Consider the following 21,388-nt stretch of genomic DNA (forward strand, 5'->3'; position numbering starts at 1 on the left):
AAAAGAATTAATAGATTATCGGTTCGTTTTATAAGTCAAGGTGATTGTTGTTCACAGCGCTGTGACGGCTACGTTATTGACGAAACTGTTGTAAGTCGTAATTAACAAGGTTATTAAATAGTTATCATTACTATTGGCTTTGTCTATAACAATATATAAAAACAGATATTTTCTTTCCTTAAGAGTACGTATTTGTTAATGTATTTCAGCAAAAATAAACGTATAAATACTCTATAAGAATATCGACTTTGATCTGTCTAAACACACATCGGACGGAAGTTTTAAAACTCAGGTAAATCATGTGAATATAGTATTATATACATATATTCCTTTGCTTTTTAATTTCTTAATAAGTTTATTATATTGTCTAATCGTCACCGAATTTCGCTGTGGGTCAAAGGTCACTAGTTCCTTGTTTACCGCACAGCGAGGAAGCACTTTGCCAAAGCACTCGAGTGCCGGTATCAAAACAGACAAAACCAAGGGATTACAGTAGAGTTTACATGAACACCTTGAGAACATTACTAGTAATATATTAGTGATTACATACATATTATAAGAAAATGAATTAAAATGATATAAGGGAAAAAAATATTCAAATATATTTTAAAACAGTATTTAGTAGACATTTGAAGTGTGTTTATTTTATCAAAAATATAAAGTTAGCGAGCAACAGTTCGTCAGCGTTCCGTGCCCGGTGCTGGTCCCCGGTCCCCGGTATCCGGTCTCCAGTCTTCAGTCTCCGGTCTTCAGTCTCCACTCCCCAGCCCTCGTCCCCGGTCCGCGTCCACGCTCAGTGCCCCCCGGAGCGCCGTCGCCGCTGCCCGTCAATGCCTAGTCACCGCGCGCGCGTCAAGCTCAAGTCTAATAAATGGGATAAGTGCTGAACGTTCGTCTGTCTGTGAACGTGATAGGAGATTAAGTTAGTGAATTGACTTTGTTAGTGATATGGAAGAACAGGCTGGTACGTACACTAGTGTATTATAAATGAACCTCTTTATATGATGTATTTTTTAATAATTTAATTTCTAATAAATTTTAATTTTTCGTACAATTACGTCATCCTGAAAAAGTTTGTAAGTTGCTTGTAATTATTTTAAATGTACTAAGGGTAGTTGTGCATTTAATAGTGTTTTATTTTTATTTGTTATCTGATGTACGGTCGGCGTCGAGGATGTGTTATAAACTGTTTGGAAACTTATGAATTTAATAAGGAATTTATTTGTTCCATTGTACATAAACTGTATTTTATTACAACTGTTTGTTGCGATTTTTTAGAGAGATTTGTAGAATGATATTCAGATATACAGCGGTACAAGTGTTTTGTGACCAAAGAACAAAACATTAGGAATTTCTGAAATTATTTAATCATAAAATAAACGTAATAAAAATTAAAACAAACACAAGCTTATGATGGTGGATGATGAAAAAACGTAAATATTATTGAAATGTAGTTGACAAATGATTGTAAAAAAAAAAGGAAAAGACTGAGCAACAGTTGTCAACAAGAAGTTGGCAAACGACTGGACGCAACGAGACGAGACTCGGGTAACAAATATACTAAAACAAAATAAGTTTTAGTACGCGTTGAAAACAAACAGTAAGAAGCTATAGAAAATATCATATGTAAGATTAAGATCCAAAAGAATGAGGAGAGTGGCAGGAAATAATAATTTAAAAGAAAAATGAATTTTTATATTTCCCAGGAATTTCACTGAAACAGTGAGATGTGTATTGAGAGGTAAATCTGTATTTATAAATAGCATTAACTGAGACGCTCAGTTTGGGAGACATTGAGATTTCAGAACAAACATACAGCGAAGAGACGTATTGAGCAACAATACATTTAAAGTATCGACAAATAATTACTTGTTTCATATCAGATTAATATAAGTTATACTTTGATACACGTCGAGCGTGTGGTGCTTCACCCACTATCTTCATTTGTCCACAGTTATATCGCATAGAATAACTCAGCTTCTTATTTTTGTCCTACGATAATGTCTTTCACGGGCAGTTAGAAGTAGCATCGTGGGTTATAGACCTCCAGAGCACAGGTCTAGCTCCAGCCTTTGGACGTTCTATGAGCCGTCACTTTACTTACAATGATGATCAGATTGGCTTTCCTCTTTACGCCACACGTCCCCTCATGTTCAGTACAATACAATATAATTCTTATAATCACTGTTTTAAACCCTTACCCTTTCCCCCCCCTCATCATTATTCTGTCGTCGCCTGTAGCTATATTATTTCATGCGACTGTGGTTCCATACAACTTTATAATTATCTAATTAAGTGTGTATATTTTTAAGGTTTCCTAATCTTCTTAGCGAGGTTATCGAAGTTACAAATTATTAAGATTATTGATCATCGTAATTAAGCTGTTCGTCATAAATTATTTTTATTTTTCCCTCTTCGTTTAAGTTCAATCAAATGTTTAGGCTTCGTGATTTCCTTTTTGCTTACGCTTCTTTTACTTAACAGATTTCCAGTGACAGTCATTTGATGTACTTAGTGTGTTAAGAGTTCATAATTTAATTCTAAATCTTTTTCTTCGTTAGTTTAGGCTTGTCATTTAACCGGTCGGTTGGGTGCGGCTAACAATAATCTGATAGATAATCTGAAACTCATTTTCCCTAAAAGTTTCCACGTATCTTTTTATAGTTATCTTCTATTTGCTGATTGTTAGGATCTAGATTCGATGCTCATAAAGCTGTAACGTTTGTTGATGTGAGGTGATCCGAGCAGGTTTTGTTGTTGAATTCTTTTACGTGAGGTGTTGTGTTTGAATTACCAATCGTCGTATACTACACTCCTGTTCTCATGTTCGTTACCTTCAGGTTCAAGCGATATAACTCGTCTGCCTCAGTAGTCAGTCATTATCACGTTCCGTGCTAGTTACATTATATGAATTTTTTTATTATAAAGTAATTGTTAAGTTTAGTCTGTGAAATTTCTGACCCTCGATCTATAATAAAGTCGCTCTGTGAGTCATGATGTCTTAGTAACTGATAAACTTTTATACTAGTACTGGAGAACTTAAACTTAAATTTGCTTTTTCAGTTCTGCTAAAAAAATTATTATTTTTTGTTAGTATTTCCACCAAATATTTTATACATTCTACATCAAATAAGATTTCCTAGTAAGGAAAAAAATCCGTTATTCTTTGACGTCAGTCACCCTGATAAGAATTGACAATATGAGCAATGAATAATGAATATAATGTTGTTGAAAATGTTGTTTTTTGTTAAACGTTTAATTCGTTAATTAATTATGTTATATAAAGAAACAATTAGATCAGTGAGTCAGGTGAGTGACTCGCGTTAATTAATGTGAACATGAAGGTCGACATATTTAATAATATTCTCAACAATACATTTGATGATAAGAGTAATGGATCAGGTCATTGACCTACTTGTGTTTTTAATTTAAAATTAAACTGTTGTTTTAAACTCAACGCATTATCTTAGACTTGGAGGTCTCGTATATGGCTAAACGCATCCTTGAGGCACATGTTTTAGAACATTGAAAATTATAAAAAAAGTGAATGTCTCCATTTAGGACAAATTATAAAAATAATTTATATGAGTTATTGCATTTTAATATGTGAAGTAAATTATTTATTATTTATGAATATCACACTATTTAGAGTATACACAGCTTGGTAAGGTGTCAGTAGTGTCAGAAGTGTCTTAAGAGATTCTTGTTAGTTCAAAGATTGTTATAGCTGGATGTGTAACTTATGTGTAACATATTTAAACATAAATCTATTGTAGTTTTAGGTCGTGAAGCTGGAGCTTCACACCATGGACCCCGTTTATAATTTTGAGCAAAAAAAATTTAACTTATTTATAATATAAATCATTAAACGCTTTGTAAATTTCCAGCCGTGTGTTTTGTGAAACAAAATTGATGTTGTTTACGAAATATTTAAGCAAGTAAATAATTTACGATTGACACAATCATATCGATTCCTTTAGTGCATCTCATAAAACACGGGGTCTTTGTTAAGTTTGCCAAGTTTAGGAAATATCAAATACTTAAATATTTTCCCTGATGTAATTAAAATAAGCATTCCTAATTGATCTAAATTATGGTATTTATTCTTAAACGGTGATTAAAAGCAGAACCATTTTATATTTTTTACAGTAAAAGTAATATAAGTTTTGCTATAAACAGTATTTATGCCTCGGAGATCGGATGAATTGGCAACGTTTGAAGACGAGGAATTTAATAAATAAATACACAGACATACAAAATCACTTTACCGTCTCTACTATTACCTAAGACACAATAAGATGCTATTGGATTTTTGGACAAACTGTGTTTACCGACATCAAAGAGCGATAGTCTTTGATAAAAACTTCATCCAAATCAAAATGATAGTAAAAAAAACCGCCTCAAACCGCTTTAGGTGGTGAAATGACGTAGTGATCGTAATATGTTGGCGATCACCGCCGTGTTATTAAATAGATACGAGGAGAGTTAGCAGAGATACTAGAGATAGGGAGATGTAGATAGATATAGATATAGTACAGTCACCTTGAAAGAGCTATCGATGGTTAAGATTAGATGATAGAAGTATTGCGTTGTCACTCCGACTATAAATAAGGAAGTTTAATGTCCGCCGACGATCGTTAAATTAAATTCTGTAAATACGTCAATATAAAGTTTAGGATCAAAACACACTTACAAGTTATTGCCTTTGAAAGTTCCCATTACATTTGTGCGTTTATTAATAAACACTGGTTTTGAAGAGATCAAACAAAGTTGTGAGTGGACAGCACATAGCACACGGGATACAGGATACAGGATAGGGAGCATGTTTCAGTGTCAAGATTTCCCTGTATTACTTAAAGTTGTCATGAATCTCGTTCGAAGCCCATCCAGACGTCTCCACGAGGGGTCAGGGCGGCGTCGGTCTAGACCCTCGGTGGTGAGAACAACTGGCTGGCTTAATGGATCTGATGTCATCGTGTGCGGGTTACGACTCACATTATTTGCTTAATAGATTTAGAAAAGTATATAACATACGATATATTATTATATAAATGAAACTAGTATTATTCGGATTTAACTACGCGTATTTTATTATTTTTAAAAACCACACACTCCCGACGTTTGCGTTGTAATCTGAAAATATTAGTTTCATTTAAATGAATACTCGCGATAGTCTTAGATCTCGTCATTATTATATTTTAGTGTAACTCTAACATATAATATTTAATTAAAATAAATTTGTTTACTCCTTTATTTGTTTATAACTATTTAGGAAACTTACAAGACGCATCTGTTAATGAATTTCGCTCCATATAAGGACTCCAAGGCTGTGTTCGTATTAGTAGACTCTCGAAAATATATTAAGGGAACAGTTGAATTCCTTATATATATAGTTAAACACAAACATACAATTACATCATTGAAACAATAAATTAACATTGTTATGAATTATGAAGCTAAGGTTCGGGAAGCACGCTGGGTATCACGCGACTTGCCCGAGGTTGTATTCTATACTTCTTCATAAGCAGATGACACAAAATCAGCCAGAACCGCCCGGAGTCGGATCTGTCCGAAATATTCCGCGCCAGAGATCAGTTAATAACAGTAGATTGGTGTTGATGGACACAGATTAATAAACTGCAAGAATGCGTCCGCTGATCGCTCTCATTAAGAGATTCATCTCATTGTCTCAAACAACAGTTCGCGTGACATTCTATTGACGGTCTACATAATGTATACTCGTGTTCTCCACAGGATTGTCATTAATCTTCGTGCACATTATGTCCGACATCTTAGAAATATAGAAGATTTTATTTTCTATGAGCGGTGCATTACACGTGTTGTCTACCCGTCCACGTGTAGCCGGGTCGAGATGCTGATAGACAGTTTGCTTTGTGTTTAAAAAATACTATTTTAAGTACAATAAAAAATATAACAGAGATTATATGTTTATAACTTATCCGTAATAAATAGATATTAACTAAAATCTAATTTGTTTTGCTCGGTGTAATAACGAACACCAGCCTTCGGTAATGGATCTGGTGATTAATGCACTTCTTAATTGAGATATTTGTACTGAAGGAATATTGACACAACACTATTATGTGTGAGTAAGGTCAAGTTTAATTTTTAATGGCTGATAGACAGATGAAGACCCAGCATCAGGGGCTGATCGAGTATGAGGTAGTGAGGATGAACCCTTCGGTTATCAACAATGAAACCGGTTACAAATTGAGACTTATAAACCAAATTTTAACGGGAAAAAATGTTTATAAAATACGTTGTTGAATAATATTAGAACGACTATTAAATATGAATTGTTTTGGAATAGTACTAACGACGTGACGCTACTACAGGACTATTGGTAACTAACTTAATGGAACTTGTTTTACGTCATTTCAGCAACAAACAGCTGACTTGATGCTAATAAAAAAGAATTAATATGACTCTCTTCATAATTTGCCTTCATAGAATCTCATCTTATTTAAACTAGGAAGTGGTTTGAGAGAAAAATTAACGTAAGTCTAAAAATATTTGGTGACCTACCAACAGCGCCAGCTATCGGACGCCACATATGACAATATAACTTTTCTCGGATATTTCCATGAAAGCTACACAGTTTCCGGATCAATGGTTATCCAGGAGGTATTCTGAAATATCGGCTTAATCATTGTATAGTTCCATTAAACCCATTCCATACTGATACAGGAAACAGTAACAAACAGTCACACATACAAAATCCGCCCATTCAAAGAGATGTTCTCAATTATAACATCAGCGGCAGAGGAAGCACCATTCAAACATGATGTAGTGTTTTTTTCGCATTGTTTCTTTGTCGTGGCGTTTTTCTTCTTGTTCACCTGCTGTCGGTATCAATACTCATTGTCTGTCGCCAGTGTAATTAATTCTCATGATAAATAAAATTTAAATATGTTTTCATACAACTGACTCTAAATATAAGACCGATTCCACGTACTAAACAATGTATTTAATGTATAAACGTTGTAGACACGTCGCAGTTTAGCTGTTTGTATGTTTGTATGTATGTATGTATCATTCAGTCAAACTGTAATAACTGCGGTCGTATGTGGTTCTAGGGCGGTTATTTTTGGTTGTTTGTCAATGGATCACCTGTCCGATGTCAACGTTCGTTGAACTTGACAAAGTATTACGAAAGTTCTAGTGAAAAATAAAATATGTAAAGATGTTTCTCATGCTTTCAAGCTACGGGATGTTATAATAATATTTTTTCGCAATGGAAACATCATAAGTATTCAATACGAAACGACATTCAATTATAAAAAACTTTGAGTAGTTATTTTTGTATTTATTTTTTATGTATTTCCGTTTCGCAAGTTACAAATGATTAATAACAAATGAGTTATTTTCAAAAATATATATTCCGAAGCGTTCCTTGAGCGAACCCTATCGACTCGTCTTTTGATTGCGAGTAATGCCTTAGTAATATTATTAATGGTTTGAAGTAAACACGTAATTTTATGATCCAAGTAATAATATCATAAGTATAAAATATATTTGTAATAAGTAGTAAGACATTTTTATTTCTCCAATAGGTTGCATATTTCTGTAGTTTATCAAAGCGTATGTTTTGTATGGGGTCAAAGTCCATTCGACATATTTGGCACTGATTATGTATTTTGTTGGCAGAGAGGAAGGAGCGTCTTCAGCGGGCTCCCTTCGAGACTGCCCTCCATCACGCCGGTATGTATAAAATATATGCATCACATGTACTTACACTTATTGTTTACAAATCTTATTAATACACAATTGAACGTTATAAAGAGCGTTAGTTATATATGTATAAAGTCAAGCCAGCAATAAGTCAATACGAAATATGCTATTTATTAAAGATATTTAGGATCTCTTACTAAAATTATTGAATAAGAAATGTCCATTGAGTTTTGTATCAGAGGAATCGAAGTGTATCGCTTTGAACTCGTAAGCTCTGGTTTTTTCTAATTTTTCATTATTTGTTTGTCAGTGTTTTTAACAAACCTGTTTCAATGAACAATATATTAATATTGTTTATAAATACGATGTGTTTGTTCGTCACATTTCTATCTCCAGTTTTATTAATTCCTTGGCTCCTCTCCATAATATTCTCACTGTAAAATGACACTGACCTCCACTCACTATTTATAGACAAATCGTTTACCGGACCTCAACTCGTCCCTACATTCGTAAATACAATTTAAATTATTATTATCTTAATATACCGTTTTCGGTAAACTCCAACTGATATTTTCTACCACATTATTCTGGTGAGAGAATCAGAGCTCTGTTACGCGTATTTCAGCCTTTTCTTGCAACTTAGTGATCTGAAAGTCTTTACATAAATTTTTTTATGAAGGCATGATATGAAGCGAAAACATATGATTCTTCCAAAACAGCCATCCTCCGTGTTGAACAGAATCAAGCTTTTTAAAAGTAAAAATTCATTTCACCTAGTTTTGATCTTTCCATACGAATATTTGGTATTATTTGTTTATCAAAATACGTTTTCAAATAAAATACAAAGGGATTGCATCCTTACATTACTTGCATGCTTACAATATAATACATTTGTGACTTGTTATCGTTTGTGATGTGCTAGCACGTTGAGCTGAAGTAAGCGTCGTCCAAACCCTTCGAGCAGTATCCAGTGTATGTGAGTTGTGTCAAGAGAAGCCGTGCGAAGGTCTCTTGTAATTGGCCGTCTATGTTTGTTAATATGGGGTCGTAATGAGGACAAGGTCGAGCCTCTCCCTGCTTGCGAATATAAAGTTCAGTTTATGGCAAGACATCACTCGATTGTTGTTCCAGAACCATTTCGCCTTTTTGGATGAATTCAATCGGTAGTAGCAAATATTTATTTCTTTAGTGACAGTTTATACTGACGAGCCATTTAATAATTGAGACATTTCCTAATAACTAATAGTTGTTCGGCTTAAATTTTTACTTTGATGTTGCAGTACAACCAATGACTTTAATTACTTTCAGGGAAGCCGTGGTCAAATGCTACTTTAGAAGTTATTGTTTCATTCAATACTATCATCTAAACTAGTTCAAAAAGCATAAGAAATGTTTTCTACACACAATCTATGAATTCAAAATAGTGATAAAAAAACAAACAAAATAGTGAAGTGTCGTTTGCCTCTCTGTAATTGTGAACTTACACTATTAATTGAAGCCATCATCATTATCCTAGATGGTTGTCCACTGTTGGATATACTTCAGCGTTCCCCGACCCTTGCTCCGACTCCCGATCTTGTGCCGTCTGAATTACAAAGACCTGTCCTTACTGACCAGGTCCTTAATCCAACTCACTAGTTAAGCGCTGCATCTCTCAGGACTACGTTAAATTTCTTTTGTTTCTGCGGACTTCTTCATAACTGATTCTTCACACAGTGAACCTCTCAGTATAAATTTTTCCACTGTCTTCTGACATTAAATTTTCTAATAAGGCCTATAGTTAACGTTTTGAGACAACCTACGTTGTTCGAACAGTTTTTTCTTGAGACACTGCGGTTTTAAATGTAGTAAAACAAAAAATTAATGTTTTTACAGAATTTACGAAATATAATTTTCTATATATTTATAGCAACGTACGTAAGAGTTATACAAATGTATGGTAGGTATGTACATCTACTCTTTGTTTCATCAATGCATTAATCGATAGTTTCTCCGACAGCCGACGATAGTCCTTAATGTTTCTGAAGATTAAAAAAAAATCACTTCAGTCGCTACTTTGATTGCTCTTTAACTGTGTGATAAGAAACCTTGTGATTATTTGAACTGTTATATTTGCATTAACTTAGAGAGGATATACACGTATTTATTAATAAGTATAAATTAGACTAACTTATAAATAGTCTAATGATCATTGAAACACTTTAAAAGGTAGTGTTTTCTTTAAAATATTTTATATGAGTATCTCTTTTAAGTTTTTTTTCTATATTACAATAAATAAATATCTTTATATATCATATAATAATAAGCGGTTCAGTGATATGATTTGTTTGTTGAGCGTCATCAATGAAGATGGCCGCACGTCAGAAATACCTTTCACCGCTGAAACGCCGCGGCTTCAAAGAGCACGGACTTCGCACTTTAGTGTTTGTTTTCAAGAAACACGCTTCGTAAAATTACTTGATACAATTATTCCATTCCCAATTATATATATTTAAGTCACCTTACCCCCATTTGGAAACGACGTACTCGCGTACCAAGATAGCGTGTTCCTCACAATCAATTTCTGTGTTTTGTACTTCCCTGTTGTCTCTATCATAATAACTATGTTAACCTTCCCGTCCCGTCCTTGGAGCGCCCGCGCCCGACTCCGCCCTTCGTTAGCTAAAAGCTGTTTAATGGCCTTTACACACCTAATGATCCGAATACTATAACATTGAGATTTAACTCAACTATTCCTTTGTATCCTTTAAGAAGAACACAAATATGTAGATAAATTGATACATTTGTATAAATATTTTTAACTATTCGTATCTATTTTTCAAATTATATCGTACGGAAGTATATATTTCTAACTGTATAAGATGTGGTTTAAATGATACTATCATTTTTCGGATTACTACAATACAATACTCAGAATATCAGTTTCATTTAAATGAATACTCGCGAAAATCTTAGATCTCAAGATGTGGTTTAATTTGTCGTGTCGTCCTCGCATCGTCACCGTGTCATGTGCCCGGCTGTTCCCTTCACATCACGGTGACTGTGGTTCACTGGGACTTTCCATAGTTCCGGGAAGTCCGTTACATCGCTCGATACACACCACACACCACATACACGGACGGAACGGAAAATTCAAACATTACACTGTACCTTAAATTCCTACATTACAGTTCAATGTGAGTTATAAATAAAATATTTTTTGTATATTACGATAGGCTTAGAATCATGATGATATTAACAACGACCACAAGAGCTCTAGCTGATTATGGTTATACAAATTATATTTTAATGTCCCATGAAATTTGAAAATTATTTCTTTTTTACCATGAGACGTGAACAGCTACGAAACAGTCAGTCTTTTATGAGGTTTTGTTTCTCACTTACATAGTGATCAGATACGAATCATTGACGCCTCGCGAGATGCACAGAACAGCATCCAGAACTACAGATATAATATATAATACACGTACTGATTGGAATCCACGCGCTTAGTGATTTAATATTAACAAAGAAAAAGAGCTCAATAATTGTATCATTACTTAAATACAACTTCACCTGGTAGCTCTATATGAACTTGAAATACTCTATTGGCTAACTATTAGTATGTTGCATATATTGATATGTATGTAATATATGATGGATCTGTGGTCTTTATCGATTTTATTGTATGTTTAAACTATAACAATATATTATTTTTTACTATATGAATGCAGAATGTTTATTTAATGTGACAGTGAGTTGTTAAATGTCGCATAAATCATTCATTAAGGAGAGCGTCTGTTGGTGGCGCGTGGTTCATTTATTTTACATTAAGAAACGATATGGTATACTTTATTTAAAATATACGAGTCTTATTTATATGTAATTGTTACACGCTTGTGTGTCGTGGCTGGGGGTCATTGAACCCATTTGTTTTCCATTTTGCGATATAACAAGAGAATATGCGCGTAATATTCCTCCAATGTGATTGTGGCCATGGTTACTTTCGACTATTTTATCTATCACGTGTGTCACGCCGGAGTTGGGAGTCGAGTTTGTCATTCAAGTCCTGGTGATTATCTGATTAATGATTATCTAAAATGCGGCTGCGGAGAAAGATAAACAGAAACAACAAACAACTGAGCAGTATATACCAGTTGGAACTAGTCGTGTCTTTGGACGGCAGCTGGTTGAAGTGACAGATATGTGGAACTTTAAGTAGATCTACCAGTTTGGTTTACATGCGTGATAGTCCTGAAAGATCGAACACTCGTTATTATATCTACCACCTCCACAATAGTCTGGGGGTGACAGAGACTAAGAGATTAAGAGTCCACTCACACTTGGTCATCGAAAACACATATCTTCAATGAAAATTGAACTATAATATTCCAAGAGAAGACATAGCCAATACATTAAAATATATATTTTTTTGAACATCATCTAGTAATCCGTGGTCCATTCTCTATCTATGGGAATATAGAGAGATAGAGAAATAGCCATGATTGATGAATGAAAGAATGAATGATTCGACCAACTCCGCCTTGATTCAATCTAAGATATTCGAGTTGTCTGTCTGTATTGTTATATATCGCTGGCTTTGAACGTAAACATATACCTATTTATAAATGTTTTCGCTAAAATGTTCGCTTGTTTATAATACGACCCTACACAATGCCTTTGTTTCGGATTTAGCACGAAAAAGAGCACTGTATCAAGGAGCGAAGATCGATGTGTATTTAATTAAATGCTCGTGGGTGTCGCACATTATATTAGTACTATAGGACATGTAGTTACTACATTCGACGTAAGACAAAGCAACACGAAAAACAATCTGCACTTCGTCACACATAAAATCTTTATTATTTTTCAAACGTACATAAAACTGAAAATAAAATGAAAGGCCATTTTAAAGATCATTAACAATTGAATGCTCCGTAATCCATCTCATGTTAATGTGTTATAGCGCACGTGGACCCGACATTGTTTTTTCCTCGTCCAATTTTAGCCGCGACATGTTCTCTGTCAGTTGTCTTATTATTTACAAACATTACTGCGATAAACATTTGATCTCGTCCCAGACGGACAGACGGACAGACGGACAGATAAATTTTATATTTCATGGTTTCTGTCTTACGATCCCTGATAACCAAAATAATAGGTCTCCGATGACCGACCTTCGGAGCGTCGCGGAGCTAGCGTCGTTTCCCTTGCTTTCGTTTGTTATTAAATAAGGCCGAGTAGTATTGTATAATTAACCAGACTTGTATTAACAGCGGGATAGTTTACGCTGATTGTTGTCAAGTTGCCAGAACTACAGCCGTCATAGGTGACCTAGGTGAGACTGCGCCCGCACCGGTTCCCAGTCAACAATGAAACACACTGTATACACAAGGTTACCCGTCAAATAGCTTAATTAAATCATGTTTATCCAACAACGTCGAGGCGGCATCTTTAGCTAGCGAGTCAAATGTAGGCGCTGTCGTCTCAGATATAGAGTTTACTGGACTTCATCCGAGTCTGCGGAGGGTGAATCTGTTACAAATATATATTATATGTTCGCAATTAAATTAACAATTTAGTTATAAATAATTAACATTGAATATCATCTAAAGAAACTTTGACAGGTGACATTTTTTATTATTTTAACAACATACGAGAGCCCGATCCTCTTTATATAGTTAAGTGATTCGGTTAAAATATTACGTACGTGGGTTAGACTGAACGGAAGAGCAGTTACTCAGAGTCGTATAGAGTTAGTGTCTCCGACCTCGTCCCATGTGTCTTATATTGGAGAATATCTTGAGCGCAGCGTCCAGTTACAATGAAACAATACCTACTTAGTCGCACGAGTGAGGACTGTTTCGATAATGTTCTATATATTACGAACATTTATTGAAGACCTCCATTGTCCAATCATTATAACGTGCTTAAAATTTTCCTTAAATTGAATTTATTAATATATTTTTTCATTATGTTTAACAATAGCTCTTTGTTCTTAATAAACATGTGTAGTTGTGACCGTGTCTTATATGAGTCTGTTCAACAAACGTGAGTTTCAGTACAGCACAGTAACGTATGAAATGAAATGTCATTACAGACGGTAACAGCTGAGATGTCTTAAATCAACAGAGCCGTTTATGACTCCACCACGCCACGGATCCTGGCTTTACGATCATCGGATGGAGAGTTCCATGACGTCACGCGCTGAAACATACCTACCGGATGATTCCAACGGTTCATCCGCCTTGTAGCATTAAATGATTCATATATAAAATAAATAAAGCTCGCGTACTACCGTAAGCAATATTGACATCGAAATCCGTAATGGTCAGAGACGGCGGTAACGAGATTTGGTGACGAAACCGTTCGATCCAATTAATTAAGGCGCCTGGGGGTCGCCCAGCGGCAGGACTCCGCCGCGGATACATAATAACGTGTCCAAACAAACGATATGTACCTTACAGAGGAACACGAGAACGGCGATTTGATAAGAGGTTATTTATTGATCATGTATCGAACTGATTAGACTGAGTGCCGAGACGTGACTCACACGAATAATAATATAACCCACCTCAGACGAACGTTTAACTTATACGTTACATTAGACGAAAATAACGATCTTACAAAATAGTCATCTGAAGGAAAATTGTAGTTAATAGTCGCTTTTATGGCATGGACTTTGTAAGCGGTTTAGGCATTTTAATACCAAATAAATTAAGAAATAAATATCTAACAGACTTTAGACATCTTCATGTGGGAGTTTATTCTGTCTGATTAAATAAACTTTAACATTATGTCTGATACATGTGATTCAGGACCGTCATCCTGATTTCGACGAGGTGTCACTAAGCAGTGTCAAAAATAAAATAAGTTAAATTAGTTATAAAATCACTCACTGGTATCCAAACTATACATCGTTACTATCATTTCTTTTAGAGTATAATAGTTACTTCACGTGTATTGAGAACGGGTCGTCGTATTAATTAAGTGGATCGCGGCACGACTAGGACTGATGTCTTTGAAAAGAGAAAAGTGTCTACTGGTCGAGTTTACAAATAAAAATCCTCCGCGAAAAAAACTAACCGTTTTTGAAGAATATTCGAATAGCAGTGTTTGTAACAAATGTTTAATCTTAACACATACGACGTCTGCGTTTCATAAGAATAATTAAACTTAAGGACTTTAACAATAACCACTGAAAGCTCTTAAGATATTCTTTAGATTTCAACTTATTATAACTTTTTAGTTAAAAAATAAACCAGGTGCTTACTAAATGCAAAAATATGCTTTTGTGAAAGAGATTTTCCAATCCGTATTGTTTTTTATAACGTTTCTTTGTGTTCGTCTTTTGATCATTTGACCATTCATTATAACATGACTAATATTAACCTATTAAGTTCTATGGACCTACACATAACGTGCACCTTAGTAAATGTCTAATCAGTTGGTTGTTCTCGTGCTAGGTCAAGGCCGCCTCAGTCACCACGACACGTATGTAAGCTCAGCCAAGCGTTATTTTCATTAATTAAAATTGTTTTTACATAATTTTCTGGTTCAATTAACATGTTCAGCGCGAGAACTCAACGACAGGTTCACTTTACATGAACACGACGGATAAAAATTAGTTTTGACCCTTTTGTTTGCTTTATCCGGTAATGAGATCGCGATACTTTGACCTCGATCGTTTCGTTTTACGAGTTTGCGTTACTCGGAACAATTGTATTGGACAGTGGACGGACGTCACTTCCTTCAGTTTTTATTGTATTTATTTATAGATGTGATTGGAACACTTGCGTTGATGAGCATCAATAGAATGCACTCTGTCAAGCGTTGATACAAAAGTCGTTATGTAACAGTGTAGTGACCATGGACAATCATTACCTATGCAATTATAATATTAGTTTAAAGTAAATTGATACATTGAATATTAATAATGATATATGTCTACTAATACAATAACAATGTCTTTGACACAAAAACTTCGGAAAGTGCTCAAAAAATATAGAGCTTATATACCTCTGTTGCGTGTTAGTTACACAATGATTGACATCTCATCCAAAGCTAGATAATAATAATACTTATGACAATTTCATTATTTTTATTTTAACAGTCGACTTAATAGTTTTAGCGTCAAAAAAACAATATAAATTTCACTTATTGCTTTAACATATGACGTAATTACCATCCGCCTCCAAGTATTGATCAGAAGTGGATCAATTATAACGAAGATCTTAAGGTGTTTCTTACCTCCAGGTTACGGCTGTTTCCAATGGCTCTTGTTGATGTCGTGTGGTGCTGTGTACGCCGTTTGCGCGCTCAGCACCACCACACTCAGCTTCGTGTTGCCGGCCGCCGAGTGTGACTTCCTCCTTTCCTCTAGCGACAAGGGTCGACTCACTGCCACGCCGCTGATAGGTAACCGAATTTATACTAATCGATCAAAACACATCACTAGGGATTATGTCACCTTGTGCTGATATTATCCGGGTGATTTTCAACTTATTTTCTAAATCTAAAACTAACTTTTTCGTTTTGCCTACATATATATGCTGCTGATGTCATCACATGGCCTTGCGTTAAGGTTTCATTGGTACTTTGCTGTTTGTGTATACTGACATTACCTGTATTATTCAAGGAATGTGTGTGGGATCGTACTTCTGGGGTAATCTAGCTGATGCGCGAGGTCGGAGGAAGGCCATCATCGGAGCTCTACTATTGGATGCGCTGGCTGCCTTCCTCTCTAGCCTGGTGCAGTCCTTCCCAGCTTTTTTGGCCTGCAGGTATCTTAAAGAACAATCCATATAGATAGCTCACTGTAACCCTTTGGAAGTTAGAGACCGTATTAGAATTATTCCATATTGATTGAGTTTGTATTGTACTTACCTGATAATATGATTAATTTATTTCACTTTAATAAAAACATAAAACACGTTTCTCAATGAGACAGACAGCGGGGAGTTATCTGAACTTGTATGTACAGTACAGGGTTTCCGTGGCTGCTCCTAACGCATATCTTGCTCTTCTATTATAGACGTAACCATTGGTTTTAGACATGTCAATGTTGCAGATTCTTCTCGGGTTTCGGCATCATCGGTGCTACTGGGCTCGTCTTCCCTTATTTCGGAGACTTCCTCTCGCTGCGGCACCGTGATGTGATGCTGTGTCGGCTTGAAGTGTTTTGGACTTTGGGGACTATATTATTGCCCGGTAATAATCAATAAAGTTTTAAAATAATAATAAATTTTAATTGTGATTGTTTTCTTTACAATTGGATATTTTTATATGTTTTTCAGGAATCGCTTGGCTCATTATCCAAGATCCACGGTTCAATTTAACCGTTGAAGGTGCAGACTTCCAGTACACCTCCTGGAGAGTGTTCGTCGCCGCTTGTGGTATCCCAAGTCTCTTGGTGGTGTTATTGCTGCTGCCATTTCCCGAGAGCCCCAGATATTTACTGTACGCTAACAAAGCCGATCAAGCACTTCAAGTTCTGCAAAGGATATTTGTTGTTAATACGCGTTTGTCTGAGAAAGACTTTCCAGTGAGTATATTATTTATTTTATAGTATACCCTCGAACATTTGTTGAACATGTGTAAAAAACTGTATAGCAATTGATTCGTGTAAGTTATAAAGGTGAACCTGATCTGTTTTCAGGTGGAATCTATGATAAGTGCAGTAGAAGGTGAGGAGGAGGCCGAAGTGGTGTCTGCGGACGACAACGGTAACGAGACCAAGTCGCCTTTGACATGGGGTCAACGTTGGCACGCCTTCTGGCTCAGGAAGAAGATGCTGGTGACGCCGCCCTACATCGGACTACTGGTGCTGTGCTGCTTCGTTGACTTCGGACTGATGTTTAGGTTGGCTCTTATATTTTTATATTATAAAATAACAATTAAAGCATCGGCAGAACTAGTGCAGTTTGAAAAGGAAATAGGAGAAATAGAAGCATTGGCGTCGTATGGAAAGAGAGCAAGAATGAGATTATAACAAACTGTACCGGTACTGTGAGGTTCTCATATGTTGTCAATTTCGGCCAAGTCATTAAATATGTAGTGCAGGCTCTATCGCCGCGTAATAACAGCTCTGTTTGATTGTAGCTACATTTTTTTAAACTCACGTATCAATGGAATGTCAATAAACCTCAAGCAAAAACAAATGATTATTAAAGTTAAAGTATTTTTAATTCAGATGAATTTAAAGAGTTCTCTAATCAGACGCGACTCTGCGTCCGTAGCGATGTTTATTTATTATTTCTGTGGTAGTTACTACACGTTGATGATGTGGTTCCCGGACCTGTTCGAGAGGTTCAGCCAGTTCTCCTCGCTCTTCCCCGGAGTGTCGGCCGGCGTGTGTGAGGTGTCTGCTAACGTCACTAAGAGCGAGCTATTTGTAAGAGAACAGTCGATCTATATACAATTACTTAATCTAGAAATTTCTTTATGAGTTTTATATCCCATTTTAATTATAAATGATGAAATAACAATATTTTGAGTCCGTGATATTCAAAAACTTTACAAACCATGTCTGTAGGTGGTTCATACATTCAATGACGTCAAGTTCTAAGTCTTTTTAATATTATCTCTAATGATTTTCCGTAGTAAATGTGTTGTTATGTATTTGTTCCAGTACAACCAGGAGTGTCCTCAGGTCATCGACGATCGTGTCTACATCCACACCCTGGTGGTGGCGCTGAGCTGTGTCCCGACCGCGCTGTGGGTGGGTCTCACCATCAATATGGTGGGCAAAAAACTAATGTTGGGTACGTGGCATGAGTTACAGTATTAAGGTAGCATCAACGTGTCTACGGGGCGGGTGTCATGTATAGGGCGAAACGAAAAAACAGGTTTTTTCACTTCACTTTGCCTTCGGTTCACTCGCTTTTCCAGGCGGGGTTTGAACCCAACGATGCTCTCACCGACTCGGCTACCTCTCATATCGTACGGAAGCTCGTCTCAATAAATGTTTATGTTAATAACTGTACTCGGGCTTAACAAATCGTGTTGTTTCTTATTGATGTGTTTATAGTTTTCGTATTTCTATATTTCTTACTATTCAGTATACATTAACTGTTTATTTACTTCACGTCTTCCTTCTTTCCTCTTTTAAATTCTTGCCATGTATCTGTACTTTCGTTTATTGTCTGTGTCAGTATCTTGTATTATAAATGAAGTGTTTCAAATCCCTGAAGCGGCGTCCAGCTCTGACAGCAGGAGTTTCACTGGTTCAGATTCCATTTTTTCTCATCGTTACCCTCGGTTTTGTTAAAATAAGACGATCTTTATTTTAGTCTTTCAAATACGCAATAACAGTGCCAAGACTGATTTCAGGGAACATTAATCTAACTACTCGTTTTGTTTCCAGTGATAATGTTGATAAGCTCCGGCCTGGCTGCCCTGGGTCTCAACCTGGTGCGCTCCTCTCTGGAGAATCTGCTCCTGTCCTGTGTCTTCGAGGCGATCGTCAGTTGTACTGAGGCTGTGCTTTTCTGTGTTATTTGTGAGATATTTCCGACCAAAGTCGCGTAAGTATTTACACATCCGCGGCCATTGTATGTCCAAGTATAATCACAATTTTCGGTAATCCAAATATTTATTACCTTTAACGTAATGTAGTATATATATTCGTCGTTATTTCAGTGCTACAGCGATGGCGGTGACTGTGATGTGCGGTCGTGTGGGGGCCATTGTAGGTAACGTGATATTCGGGGCGCTCGTCGATCAACACTGCGTCGTACCAATTTATATGTTCGGCTCTCTGCTCATCAGTTAGTACACATGCATACCTTCTCGTTTTACCAAACGGACACTCTCAAAGCAAGTTATATCATATATGTATGTTTTGTTGACAGCGAGCGGTCTACTGTGTGTGATCCTCCCCAAGAGCACAAGACCCGAGAGACCTCAGTGAGCTGGCGCAGGCGTCACGTATTGTATCGTTAACTATAGATGTATTATTATAAGCACCGTTTACGGTTTTTAATGTTTTGTTTTATTTCCTATCCCTTTAACTGACACGATCTATAAACTATACTTAAAGACAAAGAGTAGTTACGTTTTAACAGATAATGAACGTTTTTAATGAGAGCATATTTTCTTATTTATCTCGTGTAGGTATATTTAGTCTAGTTTATTATTTCTTTAAATTTTTACTGTGTTTGTATGACGTCAAGGAGCGTATTCTCAGGAACAGTTGATAACAATGATAAATGCTAGTAACTTTAAATAATATTTTTCCTCTCCTTCATTCTAATCTTCAGCTCGTTATGAAGCATGTTTTATTTCAATCAAAAAATGTTTGCTGCAGTCTGTGTGTTATATACGTTATGAGCCTATATTACGGCGAACTTGTTTTAGGTCATTAAAAAGTTTTCATATGAGTGCAATAAAGATCTAAAGCTTCCTGTGATTATTCTCATTTATAATATTGTTTAATATTCTCGTTTGAACATGTGACGCCGTTCCATGACTGATCTCTTTATTGTGAGTTTAAATCTCCTTCATAACAATAGCAAGTGAACATTTCTGTGTAACATTGAGGAGATGTATTACTTTGTAAGACTCGTGTTTGTTACAAATATAATGTTACAAAACATGTTGTGTTGTTATTTCAATTATTTAAATCTTATGAGTTTTTTATTTCATTCAAACTGTACTTTCCTGAGCCGCATGAAGGCAAAAGAATTAATAACTGATAGTCTTTTTTTAATTGTATTTTCATATAAAATGGCTTCATAAAATGCATAGATATTTAAGAATAAGTTTTATAAGACCGGCGCCGTCACCTTGGAGTTGGCAACACGATTAACGATAGTAAAAAATATCCCCAGCCGTCCTCGGTTTTGGTCTTTTAATCATCCTTTTGTATTTTAATGAATATTGTTATCATTAAAATATGCGTTCTCGATGTCAATGTATTTAAAAGATACTCAAAACAACTAAACATATGGTTTTGTTTTGTCTCAAAGAATAACAAAACGATGGAAAAAAAGGGCACTTACTCAGGAGAGAGAAATTGAAATAATATTACGTATTAATTTCATCACACACAGACACAGCCACAGACACAGTCACAGACACAGCCACACGCACACAAAGAATATAATCATTTTTTCTTTTTTACCTCCCTCTTTGTGTACAGATCTCCGGTTTAACACAGTTTTAAATTTATAAATAATATTTCATTGTTCTTCTCCCGCCTCTTTGTCGCCTCTCCGCGTGTGTTAGTCATAAGAAGTGTCACCAAGTGAAGTTTTCTAAGTCTTTTATTCTAATACATGAAGATGGCCAACAGGAGAGACGTAGAACATATTTGATAGAGTGGATCGTCTACACTCTACTAGTTAGACCTATTTATACAGATATCGCATATTATTGAAATCAAATACTAATTAACTTGATTTAAAAAACATAGAAGTTTTTAAATAATTTACAATTGCATGTAGGTTTACAAAAACGCTAAACATATGAAGGGGACTCCCCAATTCAGGAGTTGAAACGTTTAGAATTTTAAATTATTTCTAACCTATACAAGAAAGTCTACAATTAGTAGTGTAAAATGTTTATGCCAATAACGGTAATAACGGTACCAATAACTAAAAACTAGGTTTATTGAATTTTTCACATACATTTTGAGGTTATATGAAAAAAGTGTAAATACAAAAGTTGTAGATCTTTTTATTACTTACAACTTTGCCAAAAACGCTTTCCAGTAGGA

General features: G+C 35.5%; 1 protein-coding gene across 1 annotated transcript; it reads left to right on the forward strand.

Moving 5' to 3' along the window:
• The first annotated feature begins 782 nt into the window (after positions 1-782).
• Positions 783-19,654, forward strand: LOC116768956 (synaptic vesicle glycoprotein 2C-like). The gene is made up of 12 exons (XM_032659891.2): positions 783-964; positions 7,669-7,722; positions 15,928-16,089; positions 16,310-16,454; positions 16,742-16,881; positions 16,968-17,215; positions 17,330-17,532; positions 17,938-18,064; positions 18,302-18,434; positions 19,037-19,196; positions 19,312-19,439; positions 19,524-19,654. Exons 1-12 carry the CDS (start codon positions 949-951, stop codon positions 19,580-19,582), a joined length of 1,575 nt encoding a protein of 524 aa, XP_032515782.1. The 5' UTR covers positions 783-948; the 3' UTR covers positions 19,583-19,654.
• The last annotated feature ends 1,734 nt before the right edge of the window (positions 19,655-21,388 follow it).

Source organism: Danaus plexippus, chromosome 5, assembly GCF_018135715.1.
Source record: "Danaus plexippus chromosome 5, MEX_DaPlex, whole genome shotgun sequence".
NCBI classification, from domain to species: domain Eukaryota; kingdom Metazoa; phylum Arthropoda; class Insecta; order Lepidoptera; family Nymphalidae; genus Danaus; species Danaus plexippus.